This window comes from Ascaphus truei, chromosome 5 (assembly GCF_040206685.1).
Source record: "Ascaphus truei isolate aAscTru1 chromosome 5, aAscTru1.hap1, whole genome shotgun sequence".
In the NCBI taxonomy this organism is placed as follows: Eukaryota; Metazoa; Chordata; class Amphibia; order Anura; family Ascaphidae; genus Ascaphus; species Ascaphus truei.
The window spans coordinates 287,132,928-287,153,625 of NC_134487.1; the positions used below are offsets into that span (position 1 = coordinate 287,132,928).

The window sequence follows — 20,698 nt, forward strand, 5'->3', positions numbered from 1 at the left end:
CTTAGGAGCCTATTCTAGTAGTAGTAGTTTGCAATAATGATAGGTCGTCTTTCTTTATCCTAAATGCAATATCACCCACCTTTTATTCCCATTCACTGTTTCAATGCTAAAAAAAAAAAACTTCAGATAGCTAAAACTGGTTAATAAACTATGAATTTTTTTATTAAAGTAAATTAGAGAGAAATAAAGACTTTAGAAAATAATACAATCTTATTTGCTATACAATAATACAATCTTCTTCCACCAACTTCTTCTGGCGGTCTCTGGTATAGTTTCACCTGTAAGATAATTGAGAATAAATAGATACATTAATGAAACTGTGTTGCTGTGTCGGTACACTGCTACGCATGCGCGTTCTAAGTAAACTGTATGGAATGCATATGTGTTCATGCGTGGTACAGGTATTTGCCAATAAAAGGGAATGCATAGAGTACATTACATTATTCATGAATTTCTAATTTTATTGAAATGCGCTACTCACCATGAAACTCAGTACTAGAGCACGTTTAGTATCCATTATCTAATACTAATGTTTTATGTCGCTGAATGTGGTTCATATGTGAACAAGATGTTGCCGTTGATCAACCTGCAGAATCTGCCAAACAAGGATGAAAACAAGTATTAAAACAATTACACACCCCTTAACAGTTGCACTCAGTTTGAGTCACTAATCTAAAGCTGTCTCACATTTTAATCTGGTCTGCAACTGTTTAATACGCCCATAGTATATATTTTCTTTAACTGTGCATGCTTGTATATAATGTATACCCTGCTCATTATGTAACTGTATTTGTAACCATGTATTATTTGTTTACTCTGTGCCCAGGACATACTTGAAAACGAGAGGTAACTCTCAATGTATTTCCTCCTGGTAAAATATTTTATAAATAATAAATAATAATAATTACTCCAGCCCACAGTCCTCAGATGTCGTAAAAGTCCTAAGCAGGTTCTTGCTTCTGTAAAAGCTGGATTACTCCATCGTTGAAGATTGAGAAGAGCAGTGCAGCACAAGAGTTCTGATCAAGATCAGCCTTTTCTATCTGTTTGTATGACAATCCAATTTATGTGTGACTTTATATACAGTACAGCCGATGTTACTCATCATTGGCTGAGGTAACATTCGATACAAGGTCTTAATGTTGGGAAGGGCTGAGTTGGTGATTGGGTGTCTATTGTGGTAAGGTGTGAAAAGTACGAGTTTACCTGTAGCTTTTCTACTACAGTACACTTACCTGTATAAAACATGCATAAGGAAGCTCCCTGATAAATTCAGTAGTAATTCAGTTCATTCTGAATAGCAACTATGAACAGAAACTCACAAAGAAACTAGTGTCCCCTATTCCCATTTGAACCCCTTTTATTATAATTATTATTATTATTGCAGAGCATATCCCATCATAAGGGTTGTTAAAAGATTAAAAGAGTTGACCAAGCACGTGCATAGATTGAGAGTAGAGAAAAGTTTGAGGATGTCATATTTTCAAATGAGACATCAGTTGCCCGGAACAATTTTCCTTTATGGCACTGAGGAAAAAAGTGTTATCCCTGAAACCTCGACCTACTGTAAGCATCCACTGAAGGTTCATGTGTGGGGGACAATCTCTAGAATTTTGCCAGGACCTATAGTTATATTTGAGGGTTAGCCCACTTTGGTTTCAGTGTTGTAGCCAGTAACTATATTAACGTGACCCTGTCACTTTTTAACTAAAATAGTGAGAATTTTTTATTGTTTCTACAGGTATCATAGATAAATCCTACTTCCAGGAGGTCATTATTGCTCAAGTGGCAGCACAATACATTATCGAATACTTAACATCGAGTCACCGGTTCTTCCAAGACAATGACCCAAAACACAGTATATCTGTGACATTCAAGAAGGACAGTGAAATCAACTGGGTCAGAAAACCTCCAGAGTAAGTAGCTGTATTGTGCACTAGTATACTATTAACTGTATAAAATGCTATGATGTGTTTGTTTTATTCTTGGCAATAACCGTACTGTATTTGTCGCTATACTTACAGATACCCTGATTTGAACCCTGATGAATTTTTGTGGGATGCACTCAAACATAATCTGTGCAAGTATGTCAAGCCTACTAACAATGATTAACTAGTGAAGGGGATCAATAATTGCTGGAATGAATGTCCAAGTGTAGAAACTTGCAACAACTACCATATAAAAATGTGTTACCTGTGATTAGTGAAAGAAACGGGATGGCAATAGGGATGTAGTACTGCACTGTAGTAATACATAACTATCTTGTAATTTTGTATTTCAAATAAAAAAATTATAATCCCATATCTTTTATTTCTCTTCAAATGCAGCATTATCAAGTGTCAGCAACAGCTGACGATCATCAACTACTTATGGGTTGTGAATGTGTTATTCAGATTTGCCCTTTTGTTAACAAAAGACAGGATGAGGGGAATGGGCAACAACACTATAAAAAAAATCAGAGAATGACGGAGTGATAATGGCTCTTTACAGTGCAGATGTAATCAGTACATAGCAGGCATGTATTGAAACCTTTTGTTGCAGAGGACACACCCAGCTCATGGATGCTCAGGGGGACGGGCAGGGGCGTTCACATGATTCATGCTAAATGTGAGAGCTGCAGTGAGAGCATGGTGAGCAAACACTCAGATCAGTCTTCTGTTTGCTTAATCCCCTACCCGTGGGTTTTTATTTGCATTAAGCTACTGCCGTGGCTCTCTGTTCAAAAGCACAATGGGTGAATGGCTGAATTGGGGAACTGGTGGGGACAGGACTGGTTGTGTCTTTTTTTTACTTTAGCATGTAAAGTAATGTTTTTTGTCCGGAGATACTGTACCCAGCTGTGTTTGGAGCTAATGAGAGTAAAGTTCTTGAGAGTAAGTGAGCGGGAATTGGCTGAGGTCAGTATTTGCAAATTGTGGGCAACTAAATGGTAAATGCATCTAATGTTTTTCGATTTTGTTTGCACATATTTTATTTCTTTTAAAGAAAAACATGAGTTGAATACAGTAACTGCAGTGCCACCAAGACACAACACCCCCCCCCCCCCCAAATAGCACTCTCCCACCAGATGATGACAACATTATCACTTCATGTATTTGTGATTAAAAAAATCTGATGTGGATAGCTGACAGTGTTAACCTAAAAAAATATCCGAAATGCAGTACAGGCATACCCCGCTTTAAGGACACTCACTTTAAGTACACTCGCGAGTAAGTACACATCGCCCAATAGGCAAACGGCAGCTCACGCATGCGCCTGTCAGCACGTCCTGAACAGCAATACCGGCTCCCTACCTGTACCGAAGCTGTGCGCAAGCGGGGAGACTATAGAGCCTGTTACACATGTGTTATTTACATCAGTTATGCACATATATGACAATTGCAGTACAGTACATGCATCAATAAGTGGAAGAAGGTAGTGCTTCACTTTAAGTACATTTTCGCTTTACATACATGCTCCGGTCCCATTGCGTACGTTAATGCGGGGTATGCCTGTACTATACACCTTCTAGAGTGGGAGAAGAGGAGAAAGGTCAGTATTGTGTGCAAATGCCTTAATTGCAAAGTGGGTGCAACTAAATTGTCAATGCTTTTATTTATTTCATGCACAAAATAACGTGGGCAAATAATGTTTTAGATTAATCAATAATGTAGAAAGCCCAGGTTTTGCTTGTTGCTAATGAAAATAAAGTGCTCAGCAGCAAGTGAGCGGGAAATGACTGGGATTAAATTATAAATGCATCTAATGTTTTAATGCACAACATAATATATGCAAATAATGTTTTTTTTGCATTTTAATAAGCAATCATATAGAAAGCCCAGGATTTGCCCAAACCGAGCATTTTATTATTTGCATTAAGCTACAGCTGTGTCTCTGTGCTCAGAAGCACAATGGATGGGTGCGGGAGGAGGAGGGGGAAGGTCATGTTGGCAGTTTCTGCCCAGGTTTTGTTTTGCTTAACCCCCAACCCCCTCTTTTTTTCTAACAGACCGCGTGGGCTGGGGGAGGGTAGGTTTGGCTGATTAATACCGTAATAGCAATTTTCTGATTTATTTACTTTTTTAACAGGAAAAGGCAGAAGTTATTACAAACACACCCCAATGGCCACGTGGACTAACAGTATTGAAAAAAACAACCTGGTGGAATGAGTATGTTTCTAAAGTCGTTATGTTGTTGTTAATTGTTGTTTAATTGATATACTTTTGTTTACAGTTTAATAAATTATTTTTTTAATCCTTCTTTGCTTCACTAAAGAAATTGATTACAAAACTAAACCTGTCCAGAGGGGGAAAGGGCACCGACTCAGAGAGCCGTAGCCACACTCTATTTAGTGATCATGCAAGTAAACACTTGAAACAATAGTACAGTATGTTCCAAAAAATGTTTATTACAATTACAAACTATAAATATGGAAAAATATTTAAAAAAACATCCCCACCTACCACACCACATTCCTACAGAACCACCCCCCACCACAAGCACCCCCCAAACAGAAACATAGTTACCCACCCACAAAACTCACTCAGCCCCAACAACACCCACAACACTCCACCACCCCACAACATTGTCAATTTCACTTTCCCCCACATCCCGCTTCAGTAACCTGTTGGAGGAAGGAGTAAATGCTTGCATTAATAATTAATGCCGGGGGAGCTGCAGGGCCTCTGTAAACCTTACTTACCTTGATTCAGACGCTCCTGCTGACGCGTCGCCATGGCAACGGGGTCATGTGATGTCACGTTGACATGACAACTTGACGCCAGGATGTCAAGGTTACAGGGGGGGGGGGCACGAGGAGAGGGGGAAAGCCAGCAGGGGGGCGCAGGGGAAAAAGATGGCGCCCCCCTGATTTAGAGTAGCCCCCGACAACCAGCGCAACAGCAATTCCTCCTCTTTTGCTATTTACAGTACAGTACAAAGGTTAGTACAGACAAAAACCTACCAACGTCACAAAAACATGCACCTACAGTACACGGAAACTGAAAAGTTATTACAAACACACACCTCAATCTCCCACATAGTGTTATTAGACTGGAACATTGCACCAAATCGATAGAAAAGCCAGTTCATCCTCACCTGGTTCTCTGTTGACATTTGGTGGCAGCAGTAGTGTGGGTTGAAGGACCTCGATAAATGTGCACGGCACAACCCCGGACCGTGCCTAGAGAACATGCAAAGAAACAGTTTTAATACACAACTTCGACATAACTGAACTGGACAATGGCACTGACACTTCACACATGGATTTACCAACCAGAATGGCAAACGTTGAAGCCCACGCAGGATTCGTAGAGACATCTGTCAGGGTCGCCAGGGCATGGGTGATGCATAACTAAAACGTGTGGAGCTCATATGGGTGCAGCGGGTGCTGCTGCTTCTGCCATGCTGGTAGAAGCTGCTGCTCTCGTTTGGATGCGGTGTAGCATTTCTGGACATTTCTAGACAGCGACCACCGGTTATAATTGTAACATGCATATTGTATAGAAACACATGTTAAGTGCGTATGCCGTTCACCGCATGCATAGACGAAGATATTCAGGGTGCCATCTGCCGCAGCACCCAAGCAAACTTTCAAGTTCGCAAAAACACACAAAAAAGCAAACCTGTAAGATTATGAAAAAAGATCTAATGGAGATCTACTGAGTGTTACAATTTCATGGTCAACAGCGACATCTACAGGAATTCCTTTGTATACTTACACTACAAGAAATATTGCTGATATGGCATGGGTGTTGCTTACCGTATGCAAGAAGTAACGTCCTGATTGCTTGGGACTGTCTTTGAGCTATGGGTGAGGTCTTTTTAAGGCAACTATAATTACCATAGTCTTTGGTCAGTTGAGTAGTATGCATGCTGTAAAAGGGGCTGGTATGGTTAGCGCACACAGTGTAGCAAATATTACGTGATGTCTTATCAGCTGAATAAATTACAACTTATTAGACTATGTTATACATGTGTAACCCTCCCTGCCCGGCTATTGGGGAGTTTACATCAGTGTCTGTGTTATGGCTACTCAGGAAGTATTACCTTATTCAGGGTGCAGGCTGGGTGTTGTAAAGCAATGATTGCCGCCAGGAACTTTATTAATTCAAATAGCAGCTTTATTATCTTTTAGGCACAATCTCACATTTAGTATACATAGGTCATCTTGTGTATTCAATTGCGTGTCCTTGGTCTTTACGGTTTGTGTTGCTTCCATAGCTGCCCACATCTAGGAAGGTGCTGAGACTTTATCACTACCAGGCTACCTAGAGTCCCTCTGCTCTGTAGCGCTGGTAACCCTCCATATCCATGGGGCCCCTGACGGGCCTCTGTGACCAGCCTCCTCATTTTAGGGTGGCCTGCCACTACGTGGCCTTCTGGGTGAGAGCCAACAACGAACCCTCCTGTGCGGCCGGTACAACTATGCCTAGGGGCTGCGGCTTGTGAAGCCCCCTCTGGGCATAGTCTGTCTCTCTGTGCTCCTTGGGAATAGTATAAACCATCTTGGTGGGACTCTATATAAACAGCATACATTCCCTAACTGTAAAACAATGAAAGGGAATCCTTACTCTATTCTAAACATAGGAACTATATAAAAGCTATTCACAGTGAGATCCCTCTCCTTCAACTCCTCCTAGGATCCACCTTCCAGAAGCTTCCCCATCCCACTACTGTATTTATAGCCTAGCCTAATGTCACTGGCTCCATGCAAAAGGAGGGGGGGGGGGGGGTGGGGGCTTAACTTCTGCTGTCACCCCAGCACCATGTCATAGGGAAGGGGCATTACACATGTGTATAGTTATTTCACAATTATTCACAATTATTTTTGTGAAACTATTTCTGTCAAGTTTGAAAATGTCCAACATGTAAAAAAAAAAATATCCTGCTAATTCTGTCAAGTTAAATCCTACCAAAACGAATTCAATTCCAGAAAAACAAAAACATTATATTATTTTAGAACCAAACCCCCCAAAACTAATAAAGTTTACTCCCCCCCCCCCCCCCTTAGAGAATAAAGAGCAAAAAGCCTCACCCCACGCTCAGCTTTCCTGTGTTTAGCTCTCAGAAGAAACGGCTTTATCAGCAGCATCCAGGGAACGGCAAGAACAGCCAAAATAACCAGGACGATCTGCACTTCTCTCTAGAAAGAGCACATGTTGTAAGGAGAACAACCAACAGATTCCTAATAATTGCACCAATAGCTGAAGTGTAAGGACATTAAAAAAAAGTGTTATTTATCTTATGAAAGTGCAGTCTCTCATTGGACCAGAGTGCACTAATGGTAGCAGTGTGTTTAAGGGGTTAAATCAGGAGATTGATCAATTTTTACCTAAACCTTTGATTTCCTTTGGCTTCTCACTTTTGTCTGTTATCCCTGTGTCTTCAAAAACAGATCCCACAGCCAGGCACCCTCTTTCTCCCCCCACCCTTATTTTTATTGCCTCTCTGATAACAGGACAGTCTGGGATAAGGTTACAAGAAACCCTTGATTGACAAATAACACTCTATTCTGAGACCCCTAAAAATACCATTGGTATAGTAGCAGAGGAAGTCAGGTCTTTTGCTATTAGCCTGGTTAGATATGTTCATGCAAGCCAATTGTTTTGTTTACAAAAGGTCTTTTTTTGGCCTCTATGCACCTTTCAGTTAAGAGTGAGAATAAGGATGAATGTAACCCGTATGTCTTTGTTATGTATGTCATATTTAATCTTCTTTATGAAATTAACCAGGCATGAAGACATTAGACAAATTAGTGAATGGAAATAAGGGTGACGTTATTTACAAAGGTCCCTCAGCTTCAAAACTGGAGTCAAACAAGTGCAAAAGACTTCTTGGAGGTCGAAACAGCTGTCTGTGAGTAGGTTTACTGGCCATGCACTTCTTTAACCCATGCTGTGCTGAAAAGCTGTGTAATACGGCAGACATAAGCCTATAGGGATCCATGTTAAAGTAAATAGAAGCAAAAAGTGACACATTGTGAGAGCTAGAGTTGCCAGGTGGCTTCTCCAAAAATACTGGACACAATGGTGAAAGGTGTGACATTCTCAAGACACACACACCCCTCTCACCGCTCCATGCTGTTTCTTCCTCTCCTTGGCCCCATCCCCAGGCTCCTGACACCTCCTCCTGATTGGCTGCATTTCCCAGCAGCAGCCAATCAGGATGGAGGAAGATGCCCAGCCCCCTAGCAATAGCCCTGTTCTCTTCCCGCACAGGGAAATCCTCCGACCCCCCAAGCCGGTCAGGTCACTATGTCCAGAGAGTTCAAATGACCTCTCATTTTTACTGGACAGAGTGTCCAAATACAGGACAGTCCGGTTCAATACTGGACACCTTGCAACCCTAGTGAGTGCCATTTGCACGTCATTACCCAGAATCCCTGGCTGCAGTGGGAAAGGCAGGGTTGTGGACCTGACTCAGACATGTGAATGCTGTATCAATGTAAAAACTCCAATTGCTTTTAATGGGATTCATTTTCTTTGATAAATATGGAGCTTTTGCACTAATTTTCCCTTCGCTTTGAAGCAGGAAGACTTAAATTAAAAAAAACCCTTAAGGTTTCATGAGTTGAATGAGTTAGAAACAAGGTCTGGAAATATACAGAGTAGATGAAGGTAGTTTGGTGGTACAGCAACCCAGTAAGAAAGCACCAAACAGCTCATCAAGTATTATAAAAAAAAAAAGTTTTAATGGGTTACATATTAAAAAACATTCTAGGGACAGAACAGTGAAAACTCTCCTCCCACGCGTTTCACGCTCAACAGCGATTTCTGGAAACACACAGAGCATGAATGTTAAAGCTCCGCCCTTATATACCATGGCACGATGCTGCTTCCCAGTGCCGGAGATGATTTTAGCCTCGCGCATTTGAATAGAGCTGATCATCTTTCCAGCATATTGTGTAGGGGCCTACGAATCCCGTCTCAGTGGCAATGCATGTGCTTTATTAACCTACTTTAATAATGTGTTTTGTTTGTTCTTCTCTACATGATACAGCCCTTTTCACATTAATGATATTAAACTTATGGGGAAAAAATTTAGGGTGTTATTTGCTAAAATCATCAGACTGCAATACTGTGGTAAAATCAGTGCAAAAAACAGCACCATACAGTATGTATCAAAGAAAGGAAATCCCATGGAAAGCGCTGAGACTATTGTGTTTGATAAATATGACGATTTTTGCGTTAATCAGTGAGGCCCCCTCTTTTGGTGTCAGCCTGTGTGGGATGGACAGACTCAATGTGTAAATGGGTCATTGGTTCCTTCACAAAAGCTATAAATATAACTACCAAACAGCCCCAGATCATTGGGACAGATTGAACCTGTCCTGGTTTTATCTTCTGCCAGAAAAGAATTTGGTAATTCTGGCCCCATTTTCCTGTGGTGTAAATATGATTAAAACAGAATAATGTATTTATTTACAAACCAACTTTCCTAACCTTTTCTGATAGCATGGAATGAAAATGGGTTCCAAACAACACTTTCAAAAGGTGTTTTCACCCCCAAAATGTCCATATCCATCCCAAGAAAACACCACATCCACTAAGGGAAGTGGAAGACATTTTCTGTAACCAACATATACAAGTAGATATTTATAGTGCTACAGCACACGCAATAGAGGCCTTTAATACCTTCCTCTGCGCTCTCTCCCTGTATTTTATAAATAGATATTCAGATATTGACCATTTTACAAGTTTAGAGTTTTTACCAATGCTCTTCAATGATGATCTAACAATATACAGTATCTATGGGGTACATCCACAGAGCTCCGTTAGTTACTTAACAAGACGGTCAGTTAACGTCTTGTTACGTGCCATCTTCAAAGCTCAGTAACAATCCGTTACGTGCTGTTTTCAGCACTTGCGTTATTATAACGGACGTTAGTGTTAATGATATGCAAAAGAGGCGTTCCCTCTAACAGCGCATATCCCTAGAGCTCCGTTAGGCTTGTATTATACTAAGCGCTTGCGCACTGGCATGTGCATGCACAGCAAAGAAAAACACCTGTCTTCCTACGACAGTGTATCCACTGCCGATGCACGCGCGCGCACGACAGACAGCGTTGGCGCGGCACCTTGGTGGAAATACAAAGAAATTGGTATTTTCGAGTGGCTGCCATGCCACGTGTCACTGTGAGCCAATTACAGTGAGGCCTACCGTTGTGATGTCATGGCCACGCCTCCTAGCCACGCACGTCATCGGTAGACCTATAGGCACTAAACGCGCGCACCATGTGCACACGCAATGTCATGCGCGCACGCAAGTGCTTGCTATAATACAAGCCTTATAGTTACCGCAGGGATTTTACATTACGTTGGTTAGGTCAGAGCTAAACTTGGCATTACTCACATCCAGACCCGGATATTCAGTAGGTCTGTTATAGGGTGTGGATAAGTGTAAGACCACAGTTGGGTATGATTTAACCAACATATTGTTATTTACAGGGTTCATTTCCTCTCCAGTCTTCTCTTGTTTTACTTTATTTTTTTACACCTATTCAGGGTCTGCATGGAAGTAACGCCACCTTTGGGTAAGACAGGCTTAACGCCATGTTGTATGAAGCTAATGCACTATAGTACTATCTTCACATGCTGTGAAGCCTGTGCTAATTATATCACTGTAGAGGGAGAAAGGGGGTGGCCCGGTATTAAAGGGGTTGCACCCCATATGGCCATCCCCTGACCTCACCAGGGAGACAAGGGGTTAACTGGACTGCGGTCCAGGGATGTGGTTTGCACCTTGTTATACCTTGAAAATGTATGTTGCCCTGTTCCCATGTTTCACCTTTAATGTTGTTTACCAAGGCAGGGATAAAATCCGGCAGAGATTCCTTTGCACAAAGGGAACAGATGGTCAGAGGGGCGACCCAATGTCTAGAGACTAAGTATTGATCAACAGACTCTAATTGTTACCTGAGGGCGGAGGAACATCAAACTGGAGTGTTTTGTAAGTATTATGTCTACACCTACAAACAATGAAGCTCCTGCCAGATACTTCATTTGGTAGACGGGTCGTCGCCAATGATTTAATTATGGGGCTACAGAAATAAGACCCATAGAGTCCCAGTACACATGGGCTAATTAGCTGGGGGGCATGGGTTAATCTGTGTCTCCACGTTAGGGATTGGATACAGATAATTGTTCATCAATAGTCTGTATTCAATGTTAAGAATAGGGATACTGTCATGGAACAGAAATACCCCTGTCTGCCCTTTCTGTTCAGCCCCCCTCTCCCTTGGCAGTTCTGCTTGCTAGCTGCAGGTGGATTTACTTTCCTTGCAGTTTACTCCCAGTGCAGATGGAATGGATACATTAAGTATCCTTTTTCCTTCCAAGCTGTCACACCCCTGGTTGCTCTGGCAACATCTCCAGTCCTCCAGTTAATGGACTTTCCCATTTTCTCCCCTGTCTTTTGCTGACAGTAGTGCAGTCTCACTCCATTTTAGTGTGACCCTTGCGCCTCACTTCCTTTTCCATCATTACCTCTGGATGAGTGAGCACTGCTGTTACCTCCTGTATGGTAGGATTATCTTTTCACCTACCTTTACTACCAAGAACACACAGAGAGACTTTATCCCAACACCTATACCTCTACACAAGTTCCTGTTTTTCCCCTGATTTCTACAAATAAAGTAAAGAAAAGAAACAGACTTGTTGTGCTTGGAAAAGAGGGCCGAGTTGACACTATCTGAGCTAAATCATCTTACACATGACCCCTGGCTTCCAGAATAGTGAAAAGATACCGTGTGCCTTACAGACACTTACAGGAGCTGCTACTCCAGACTCCATGATAAAACAGAGCAGTCTCTGCAGACAAAGAGGCACCAAGTAGCTCAAACTGCACACAGCCTGCAGCCTTAACAGACAATCAGCAGCCTACACTGCACAGCAGCTTTGCAAACATACAGTGCTTCTTACACAAAACCTAACTGCCTTTCTCTGTCTGAGTTCACCCTCTGCACAGCCCCAGTGTGAGGAGCCACCATCTCACCTACCCCTGCGCACGTCCCCACGGCTAGCGCCTTCAAGGGCCACGCTACCGGACACCCGCCAGGACACGGGTCAGAGCCACCGGACACCTGTGAGTACAGCTACCCCAACGCTGAACGCTGCAGGACACCGCTCGGCATCATCTGAGACAGTCGCCCATCGTTGACACAGGTAAAAGACCGCATGCCACACGCACTGGCTAAAGGCCTACACACACCTACAGCATGGCAGAACTCAGAGCCTCACCAGAAATCACGCAGGAAAGCGATCACTCAGACACAGAGACCGCTGCACAACTGCAACAGGCGCAGGCAGTAGCACAGCCCAAACGGGCAGTCACACTGACACAAAAGGCCCGCGAAAAATACGAGACTGACATTGAAGCGCACCGTGCTAAATTAGAGTTGGCCTGGAACACTACCACACTTGGGATATGCAATGTCGCCGCCACTGGAAATTCTATACAACAGCTCGAGCAGGCAATAACTCAATTAAAAATAGATCACTTATGCTACCAAGGGCTATCAGAGGCATACGTCACTTACCTGGCCAGGGCTAATACCGGCGAAAACAAAAAGAGCAAGCGGTTACATCATACGTTCGGTGGATAACAGAGTGAAGATAACTCTCCCCACACTCATCGAGTGCAGCCACATGGCCACAAACAGGGACGAGATTCCCACACCGGACATGGCACGCCATTACCCGCACCTCAGAGGAATAGCCAACTACATCCTGCCGGTAGAACAAGGCGCCAAGATCTTGCTGCTGCTCGGTAGGGACATCATGAGGGTACATAAAGTCCGTAAACAGCTTAACGGACCCCACAACGCGCCATACGCCCAAAGACTTGACCTAGGATGGGTGATAGTGGGCAACGCATGCACCAACAAAGAGCACAGACAAGACTATGTTGATGCCCGCAGAACGGTGGTAACAGAATGTGGACACACATCTCTCCCTGAACCATGTCTTGGCCATCTCCAAGTGACCGAAGGGCCAAGTGAAGAGAAAAGACAAGGTCATACCCTTGAGATCAACAAAAACATCCTCACATCGGGGGGATGTGACAATGGCCTGGGATGCTCAGCAGTCCAGACAGTTAAGGATGATGAGTCGATTCCACCGAAGGAAGAAAGTAACCTCCCAAAGGCGACCGACAAAGGGATCGTCCAAAAGGCAATAAACGATCAAACAGTCCTCTCGCGAGCAATGGCACGACTAAGATGTACAGTTGTTCCTCTCCACAGAGTATCAAGTGACAAAGCAACCAGCTGCCATGACTGGCAAAGCCGCAAAAGATTGCGCCCTACAGGTGAAGCCACAGTGCCAAAAAGACTGTCCTCTCACACATCTAAAAAGAGACAGCCACAGAGACATTTCATAAAGGGACTTACTAGGGCAAAAGAGACTGTTCTTCGTTACGTCCAGGGAGACAATAACCTCCCGATGGCAGTCAACAAAGAGACACAAAAGCATTTCACCAAACTACGTGGAGATGTTCTCGTGCAGGAGAAATGCACCGATGACCTACGGTGCACAGCTCTCCAGACAACAAGGGACGACGAACAAACACCATTGAGGGAAGATAGAGGATTCCCGAGGTTAACAGTCAAGGAGCTCGTTAAAGACGGACCGGGCAGCTGGGTGAACCCGCTACCATTCCGTTCACCAAAAAGACGCCTCCTGAACAATAGAGAACCTGCCATCTCTAGGCTCACTTTGCTCCGCCGCAACCCACAAAGGGAGCCGGAGACCAAAAGCAACTTTGTGGCCTTCATCCAGAAGAGACTCCTTACTGGCCACGCAAAGCCAGCACCTCTAATGAAGGAAGGTGAAGAATGCCGGTACCTCCAATCATCTGGGGCCTACCACCCTCAGGAACCCGATCAAATCTGGGTAGTGTTCAGCCCTAGCGCTCAGCTCCAGGGAGTCTCCCTGAACGACGCCCTCTTTACTGGGCTACACTCGACAACCAGTCTTCCAGGAGTGTTGTTCCGCTTTCACAAGGAGCCAAAAGCCATCTCCTTCTGCCAAACACCAGGTGATAGAGCGACAGGCTACCACGACTGGCATACCTACAAGGGGATGCACTCTGTGGGTAAAACTACAGAGACAAAAGGACTGTTCTCTCACAAGGCTAAAAGGAAACAGTGCCAGAGACTTTTACAAAAAGACATTGTGGTGCAACCAGCAAACCTGGAGCGGTTCATCCACCAAACATCCTTTGCTAAAAGACTTTGCCAAGGGATTTCAACGCTAGTGGTACCGGACGGTATCACCTCGTTATTTGGACATGGACTTTGCATTATTATGTTGTCATGTTTGTTTGCATTGTACATATGTTCCACATATACCTTAAATAGTGGTATCTCCAGATACCAGATGGAGAGTGTCATGGAACAGAAATACCCCTGTCTGCCCTTTCTGTTCAGCCCCCCTCTCCCTTGGCAGTTCTGCTTGCTAGCTGCAGGTGGATTTACTTTCCTTGCAGTTTACTCCCAGTGCAGATGGAATGGATACATTAAGTAGCCTTTTTCCTTCCAAGCTGTCACACCCCTGGTTGCTCTGGCAACATCTCCAGTCCTCCAGTTAATGGACTTTCCCATTTTCTCCCCTGTCTTTTTGCTGACAGTAGTGCAGTCTCACTCCATTTTAGTGTGACCCTTGCCCCTCACTTCCTTTTCCACCATTACCTCTGGATGAGTGAGCACTGCTGTTACCTCCTGTATGGTAGGATTATCTTTTCACCTACCTTTACTACCAAGCACACACAGAGAGACTTTATCCCAACACCTATACCTCTACACAAGTTCCTATTTTTCCCCAGCTTTCTACAAATAAAGTAAAGAAAATAAACAGACTTGTTGTGCTTGGAAAAGAGGGCCGAGTTGACACTATCTGAGCTAAATCATCTTACACATGACCCCTGGATTCCAGAATAGATACACAGGTATATAAACTGTGTCAACCCTACAGTTTTTAGTTGTTCTTCAGATACCATCTTGAATGTCACCGGATTGCTGGAGAATTGCTAGCTGATACTTCTCCATCCCCCAACCCTAAGTAAGTGTTACCTTCTTGTCTGTTAATTGTACTATATTGCTGTGTTCACCTTTTTTAAGGAATAAATTATATTTTATTATATCTAAGCCTCGTTCAGTTCAACCCAGATATTTGGTGTTCATTATATCTTGTCATGAGCTACCGTGACAATCACTAAAAGCCATTGTTTTTGCATATATTTAGCGTTGTGGATACCCATGAAACTGAGTTAAACTAATGGACGTTACCTAATTACTGAAGGTAACGTCACGGTAGTATCCCAGATTTAACGGAGCTCTGTGGATCTAACCCTCAGTGTTGTATTATTAGTCTTGCGTCGGAAATCTGTAGTTTCTCATCCTACCTGATGTGTGTAGAGAGGAGCATTTTTTTTGTCTTTGTAATTGAAGAGGAACATGTTGATGAAGTGGATGAGGATGCTGGGTGCTTTCTTGGAGGTGTGCACATCATATACGCACCACTTGAAGATAATCATGAAGACCAAGTAGCCGAAGAGGGAGAGAATGAAGATCATCTCGGGGATGAACTGCAGGATGATGTTTAGGGGATTCTTGAAGTAGCTATGGAGATATAAGAGAGATTCATACCTCTAACATCCAACTCTCCTCCCTCTCCCATCCAATTGGGACCAGCTGTGTGGCTGGACCAATCTCCACCTAATGTAACACCCCTGCCCCCCCAAATCCTATATAGCTTCAGCTGTCAGACTGGGCCATATTGTAGCCTGAGCCACAGCTCATCCTACAATGGGCAGCCACCTTGCCTTCTTCTTTCAACATTGTCCCTCATTTCCTCTAGATTGTAAGCTCTTATGAGCAGGGCCCTCACTACCTCTTTGTATCTGTTTGTGCATGTTTGTCCTCACTTGTATGCAGCCATTAATTGAATATACATTATTCTGTACCCCCATTGTTCTGCGCTGTGGAATATGTTGGCGCTTCACAAATAAACAATAATAGTAATAATAATTCCAACATCCTATGCCCCTTTGCCATTAGATGGGATAAAGCCTTGCTATGCAGGGCACTGCCAGCTCACCTGGCATTGAAGGGGTTATTAACACACGGCGCTTGACACATAAGCCCCAATATTTTGTGTGTGTAATTTCTTACATTTTATTGGAAATTTGTTTTTTCCTTCTTTATACCTAATTTTTCCATGTATTATATTAGCTTTTTAATCAAGCAACAAAAAAAGTGTGTGTGTGTGCTGTGCACGCACATTTTAAGTGTAACTTCTTTGTCTTTTGTCACCGGAATTGTATTTGTGATAGTGATGTTTTTAATTAATAATCAAAACACAATTTAAGTTCCAAATGCAAAGAAGTTTGACTTTGAACACGTGTTTTAGCTATTTGCACTTCTATATTTATAGTAACTGTGAATTCATTGTGTGTGTGTGTCAGTCAGTGTGGGTCAGTCAGTGTGTGTGTGTGAGTCAGTGTGTGTGTGTGTGTGTGTGTGTGTCAGTCAGTGTGTGTGTCAGTCAGTGTGTGTGTGTGTGTGTGTGTTTGTGTTAGCCAGTGCATGTCAGTCAGTGTGTGTGTGTGTGTGTGTGTGTGTGTGTGTCAGTCACTGTGTGTGTGTGTGTGTGTGTGTGTGTGTGTGTGTCAGTGTGTGTGTGTCAGTCAGTGTGTGTGTGTGTATGTGTGTGTGTGGTCTCCGTGTCATGCTGCTGGAGTGCCGGTGCCTTCCGGAGCAGCCCTCCCTCTCTCCTCCCCCGGCGGAGGTGTAGGACACGGCCAGCCCCCGTCACATCTCCGGCCAAATAGGAGATTTCGGGGGAGCTCGGGCACAGGGTCGGCAGTATTGCGCATGTGGGGGTGGCAATTGTATTCTGCGCATGCGCGCCGCGGCTCACAACCCCTTCTTGTGCGCATGCAAGGTCCGTGCAGCCTAGATTGCTGTTTTTGTGCACGAGCGCGACAGCCGCACGCGACGGGCGCGCGCCCATTAGATCTGTGACGTCACTCGCGCTGCGGTTTTTCGTTACAAGGCAAGGAATGTTGCCCATGAAAACCCTGTAGGCGCCAGCAAAGAAGTTTCACTTCAAAAACCTCACATGTGATTAAAGAGACTGAGGACGACCCCAAAAACCATATGTGTGATCCCCAGGATAACCGACATCTTCATCTTGAAGGAGTTAAGGAAGGTCAGCTTGTTAGTGGCAAAGTCCCAGACCTGGGAGGAGGAAGGAAAATGTTTCAGAACCCACACATTCTGTAACTCACTCACTCACCAATATAACGTATGTTTAAAGTCAGCTCAATGTGATGCTCTGTAATGCAGATTAACAAACCTTATTATTTATTCTGTTTCCTAGCTGTTTTTTTTTTTACGGTTTTGAGCTAATTTCTTAGGAATGAAATACACAATTTAAAAACATCAGTAAGTGTCAAAAAGATGTTGCCATGCCTGGTTTTGGCTACCAGTCTGCCCTCCCTGACACGCAAGCCCTGGTAACAGTGTAGGCAATGTCAGGACCAATCAGGGATTTTCCCCACAGAAGCAGCTTCCTTGAGTGACAGGAGAGGAGGTGGGACAAGGCCTGTGTTCTGCCCAATCCTGGGCTCAGACCTTGTAACGTCCCCCTCTGGTCTTAAGGGGCTGCACCACTAAATTTGGTCAGTGTCTCTTCCCCCTTTAAAGAAACAGGTACTCAACAGACGTGTATTGGCATTGGCACTGTCTGTTCCCCTCCCCTTAGGGGGAGTTAGACCCCTCCCCTGACTCTATTAGAGAGTCAGGGAAGAGCAAGGACTGCCTCAGGTGCCCTTGACCTTGGGTGGATGTCCAGGGACCATCCGGAGAGTGAAGCCCAAGAACCGTGCCATGCAGAATAGCAGTGTATGATCTGATCTGCAATAAAGTATTCCTGTTTCAATTATACTCCTGCCTTGGTGGGCAATCTATCTGGGGGAGTGGAAGTAAGTTCTCCTGCAGGGATTGTCTCCACATCCCTGGAGCCTGCAGCAGAAGGATGCGCTGTACTAGAAGAGATAAAAACCGATAATGTACCCCAGAAGCCTGTACATAGGTCCCAACTACCACCAACGGACAACGTGGCATTCTGTGAGCCAACAGGTAGCAAGCACCATACACCTGGTAATGGGAATCTCCCAGAGGGTGGGGGAAACACTGTGAAAACATACCTCCCTTCACTTAGAACCCATGTTTTATGAAGGTTTGTACTACTCTAAAGAAAAAAAATGTGAACCCCCAAAAATGTCAAGTAGGATCTTTGTAAGTAGGCCACATAGAATTATATGGAACAATATGAGAATTTGCAGATATCAACAATTCAGAGCAATGGGAGGAGTTGGGGATTTATTATAGGGAGCAATAAGATGGCGCAACATATCGTATTGAGAGATGTCTGTACCTATACATTTTCTCTTTAAATGACTAAAATGAAACAATTGGACTGCGTCCTGTTTATCAACTTGCATTTTTATGAATGTATCACAATCAGCCCCTTTTATATTTATCTTTTACCCAATAAGAAACATGCATTAACCCTCTGAGTGCCAGCGGGCTGCAGGTCCCTCAGGCACACACAGATATTTAATTGAGATGTTATTACCGGGTCAATCCCAAACGGATATGGTTTTCCGGAGAAGACTTGAGGAATAGCTGGATCCAGTTGCAGAAAAGTATTTTGCTTCAGAAGTCTTTGGCTAAAAGGAACAAAGCCCATTATAAGGTAAACATGATAAATAGCTCTTTGACCGAGTTAAGTAAATCCAGTGCAATCGCCATAAATCTCAATCACACTGTTTTTATTCATCTCTCCCTAGGTACGCATTACTTAGCTAGGCAAAATAATATTTTCATCTTCCAATGGAGGCCAGATTAATTAAATTTAATTCATTAATAATACTGGTGCTTATAAATGTTTTAAGGTATGCATTCCATACATTATATACTGACCAAACAAAACAATCAGTAGTATGATGTGTCATTTGCTGTTAAACAATAAGCAGAAGGTGGCATATCTTGGCTGGAGGTTTACATCTCTGCATTTCCAATCTTTAGTCAATCTTTCCAATCTTTTGTGTATATCATATTTATATATTAACACTTATATACAGTTGTGTGAAAAAGAAAGTACATCCTCTTTGAATTCCATGGTTTTACATATCAGGACATAATAACAACCATCTGTTCCTTAGCAGGTTTTAAAATTAGGTAAATACAACCTCAGATGAACAACAACACATGACATATTACACCGTGTTATGACTTATTTAACAAAAATAAAGCCAAAATGAAGAAGCCATGTGTGAAAAACTAAGTACACCCTTACTGCTTCCATAGGAATTAAGATGCTAAGTAGCAGACAGATGCTGCTAATCAAATGCCCTTGAGTAATTGATCATCAGCAAGTGTGACCACCTCTATAAATCCGAAGTTTTAGCAGTTTGCTGGTCTGGAGCATTCAGGTGTGTGTTAACACAATGCCAAGGAGGAAAGACATCAGCAATGATCTTAGAGAAGCAATTGTTGCTGCCCATCAATCTGGGAAGGGTTATAAGGCCATTTACAAACAATTTAAAGTCCATCATTCTACAGTGAGAAAGATTATTCAAAAGTGGAAAACATTCAAGACAGTTGCCAATCTTCCCAGGAGTGGACGTCCCAGCAAATTCACCCCAAGGTCAGACCGTGCAATGCTCAGAGAAATTGCTAAATACCCAAGAGTTACATCTCACACTCTACAGGCCTCAGTTAGCATGTTAAATGTTAAAGTTCATGACAGTACAATTAGAAAAAGACTGAACAAGTACGGTTTGTTTGGAAGGGTTGCCAGGAGAAAACCTCTTCTCTCTAAAAAGAACATGGCAGCACGGCTTAGGTTTGCAAAATTGCATCTGAACAAACCGTTGACTTCTGGAACAATGTCCTTTGGACAGACGAGACTAAAGTGGAGATGTTTGGCCATAATGCACAGCGCCACGTTTGGCGAAAAACAAACACAGCATATCAGCACAAACACCTCATACCAACTGTCAAGCACTGTGGTGGAGGGGGTGATGATTTGGGCTTCTTTTGCAGCCTCAGGACTTGGGAATCTTGCAGTCATTGAGTTGGCCATGAACTCCTCTGTATACCAAAGTATTCTAGAGTCAAATGTGAGGCCATCTGTCAGACAGCTAAAGTACCAAAGGTGAAGGGGAAAACCCCATACCAACTACTGGCAAGCCTGTTAATACCAGGGTTTACTGCCAGCCCATTGGTTAGAATAGTAGCCAGTGGATACCCTGCCATACACACACACACACACACACACACACGTGTATAAATATATATTTAATTAGTGTGATTTATGTTTAAGATATTTTCATTAAATATTACATTTTATTATATATATTATATCGTGGTTTGCATTGAAGTGATTTTCTTTTGGAGGGCCTCTCGGTGGTCATCCGTTTTTGTTTTCACTTGAAAACATACTGCTCATAAAAAGCAGAAAGCGCCAATTTGTATGGCATAAACCTGCGGTCATGCATTAAAGAATCACAAATATTAACTTCATTCTCAAATGATCCCATTATCATTTTATCACCAAAGAAAATCCAATGGGGTCTCAAACATCAACCATATAGCTACAAAACGACTTGCAATTCCTTATTTATTCTTTTATGAAATGTTTAAGTTTCA

General features: G+C 43.1%; 1 protein-coding gene across 2 annotated transcripts in view; it reads right to left on the reverse strand.

Annotated features, from left to right (window-relative positions):
- LOC142496103 (V-type proton ATPase 116 kDa subunit a 4-like) overlaps positions 1-20,698 on the reverse strand; it is an 84,497-nt gene that overhangs the window by 15,185 nt on the left and 48,614 nt on the right. Inside the window, exons 14-17 of one of the 2 annotated variants that reach the window (XM_075602502.1) lie at positions 18,621-18,714; positions 17,100-17,218; positions 15,382-15,598; positions 7,016-7,123 (exon numbers count right to left, since the gene is read on the reverse strand). In XM_075602502.1, coding sequence (XP_075458617.1) covers positions 7,016-7,123; positions 15,382-15,598; positions 17,100-17,218; positions 18,621-18,714 — 538 coding nt within the window. The remainder of the gene's footprint in view (positions 1-7,015; positions 7,124-15,381; positions 15,599-17,099; positions 17,219-18,620; positions 18,715-20,698) is intronic. The other variant, XM_075602503.1, reaches the window with a different exon arrangement.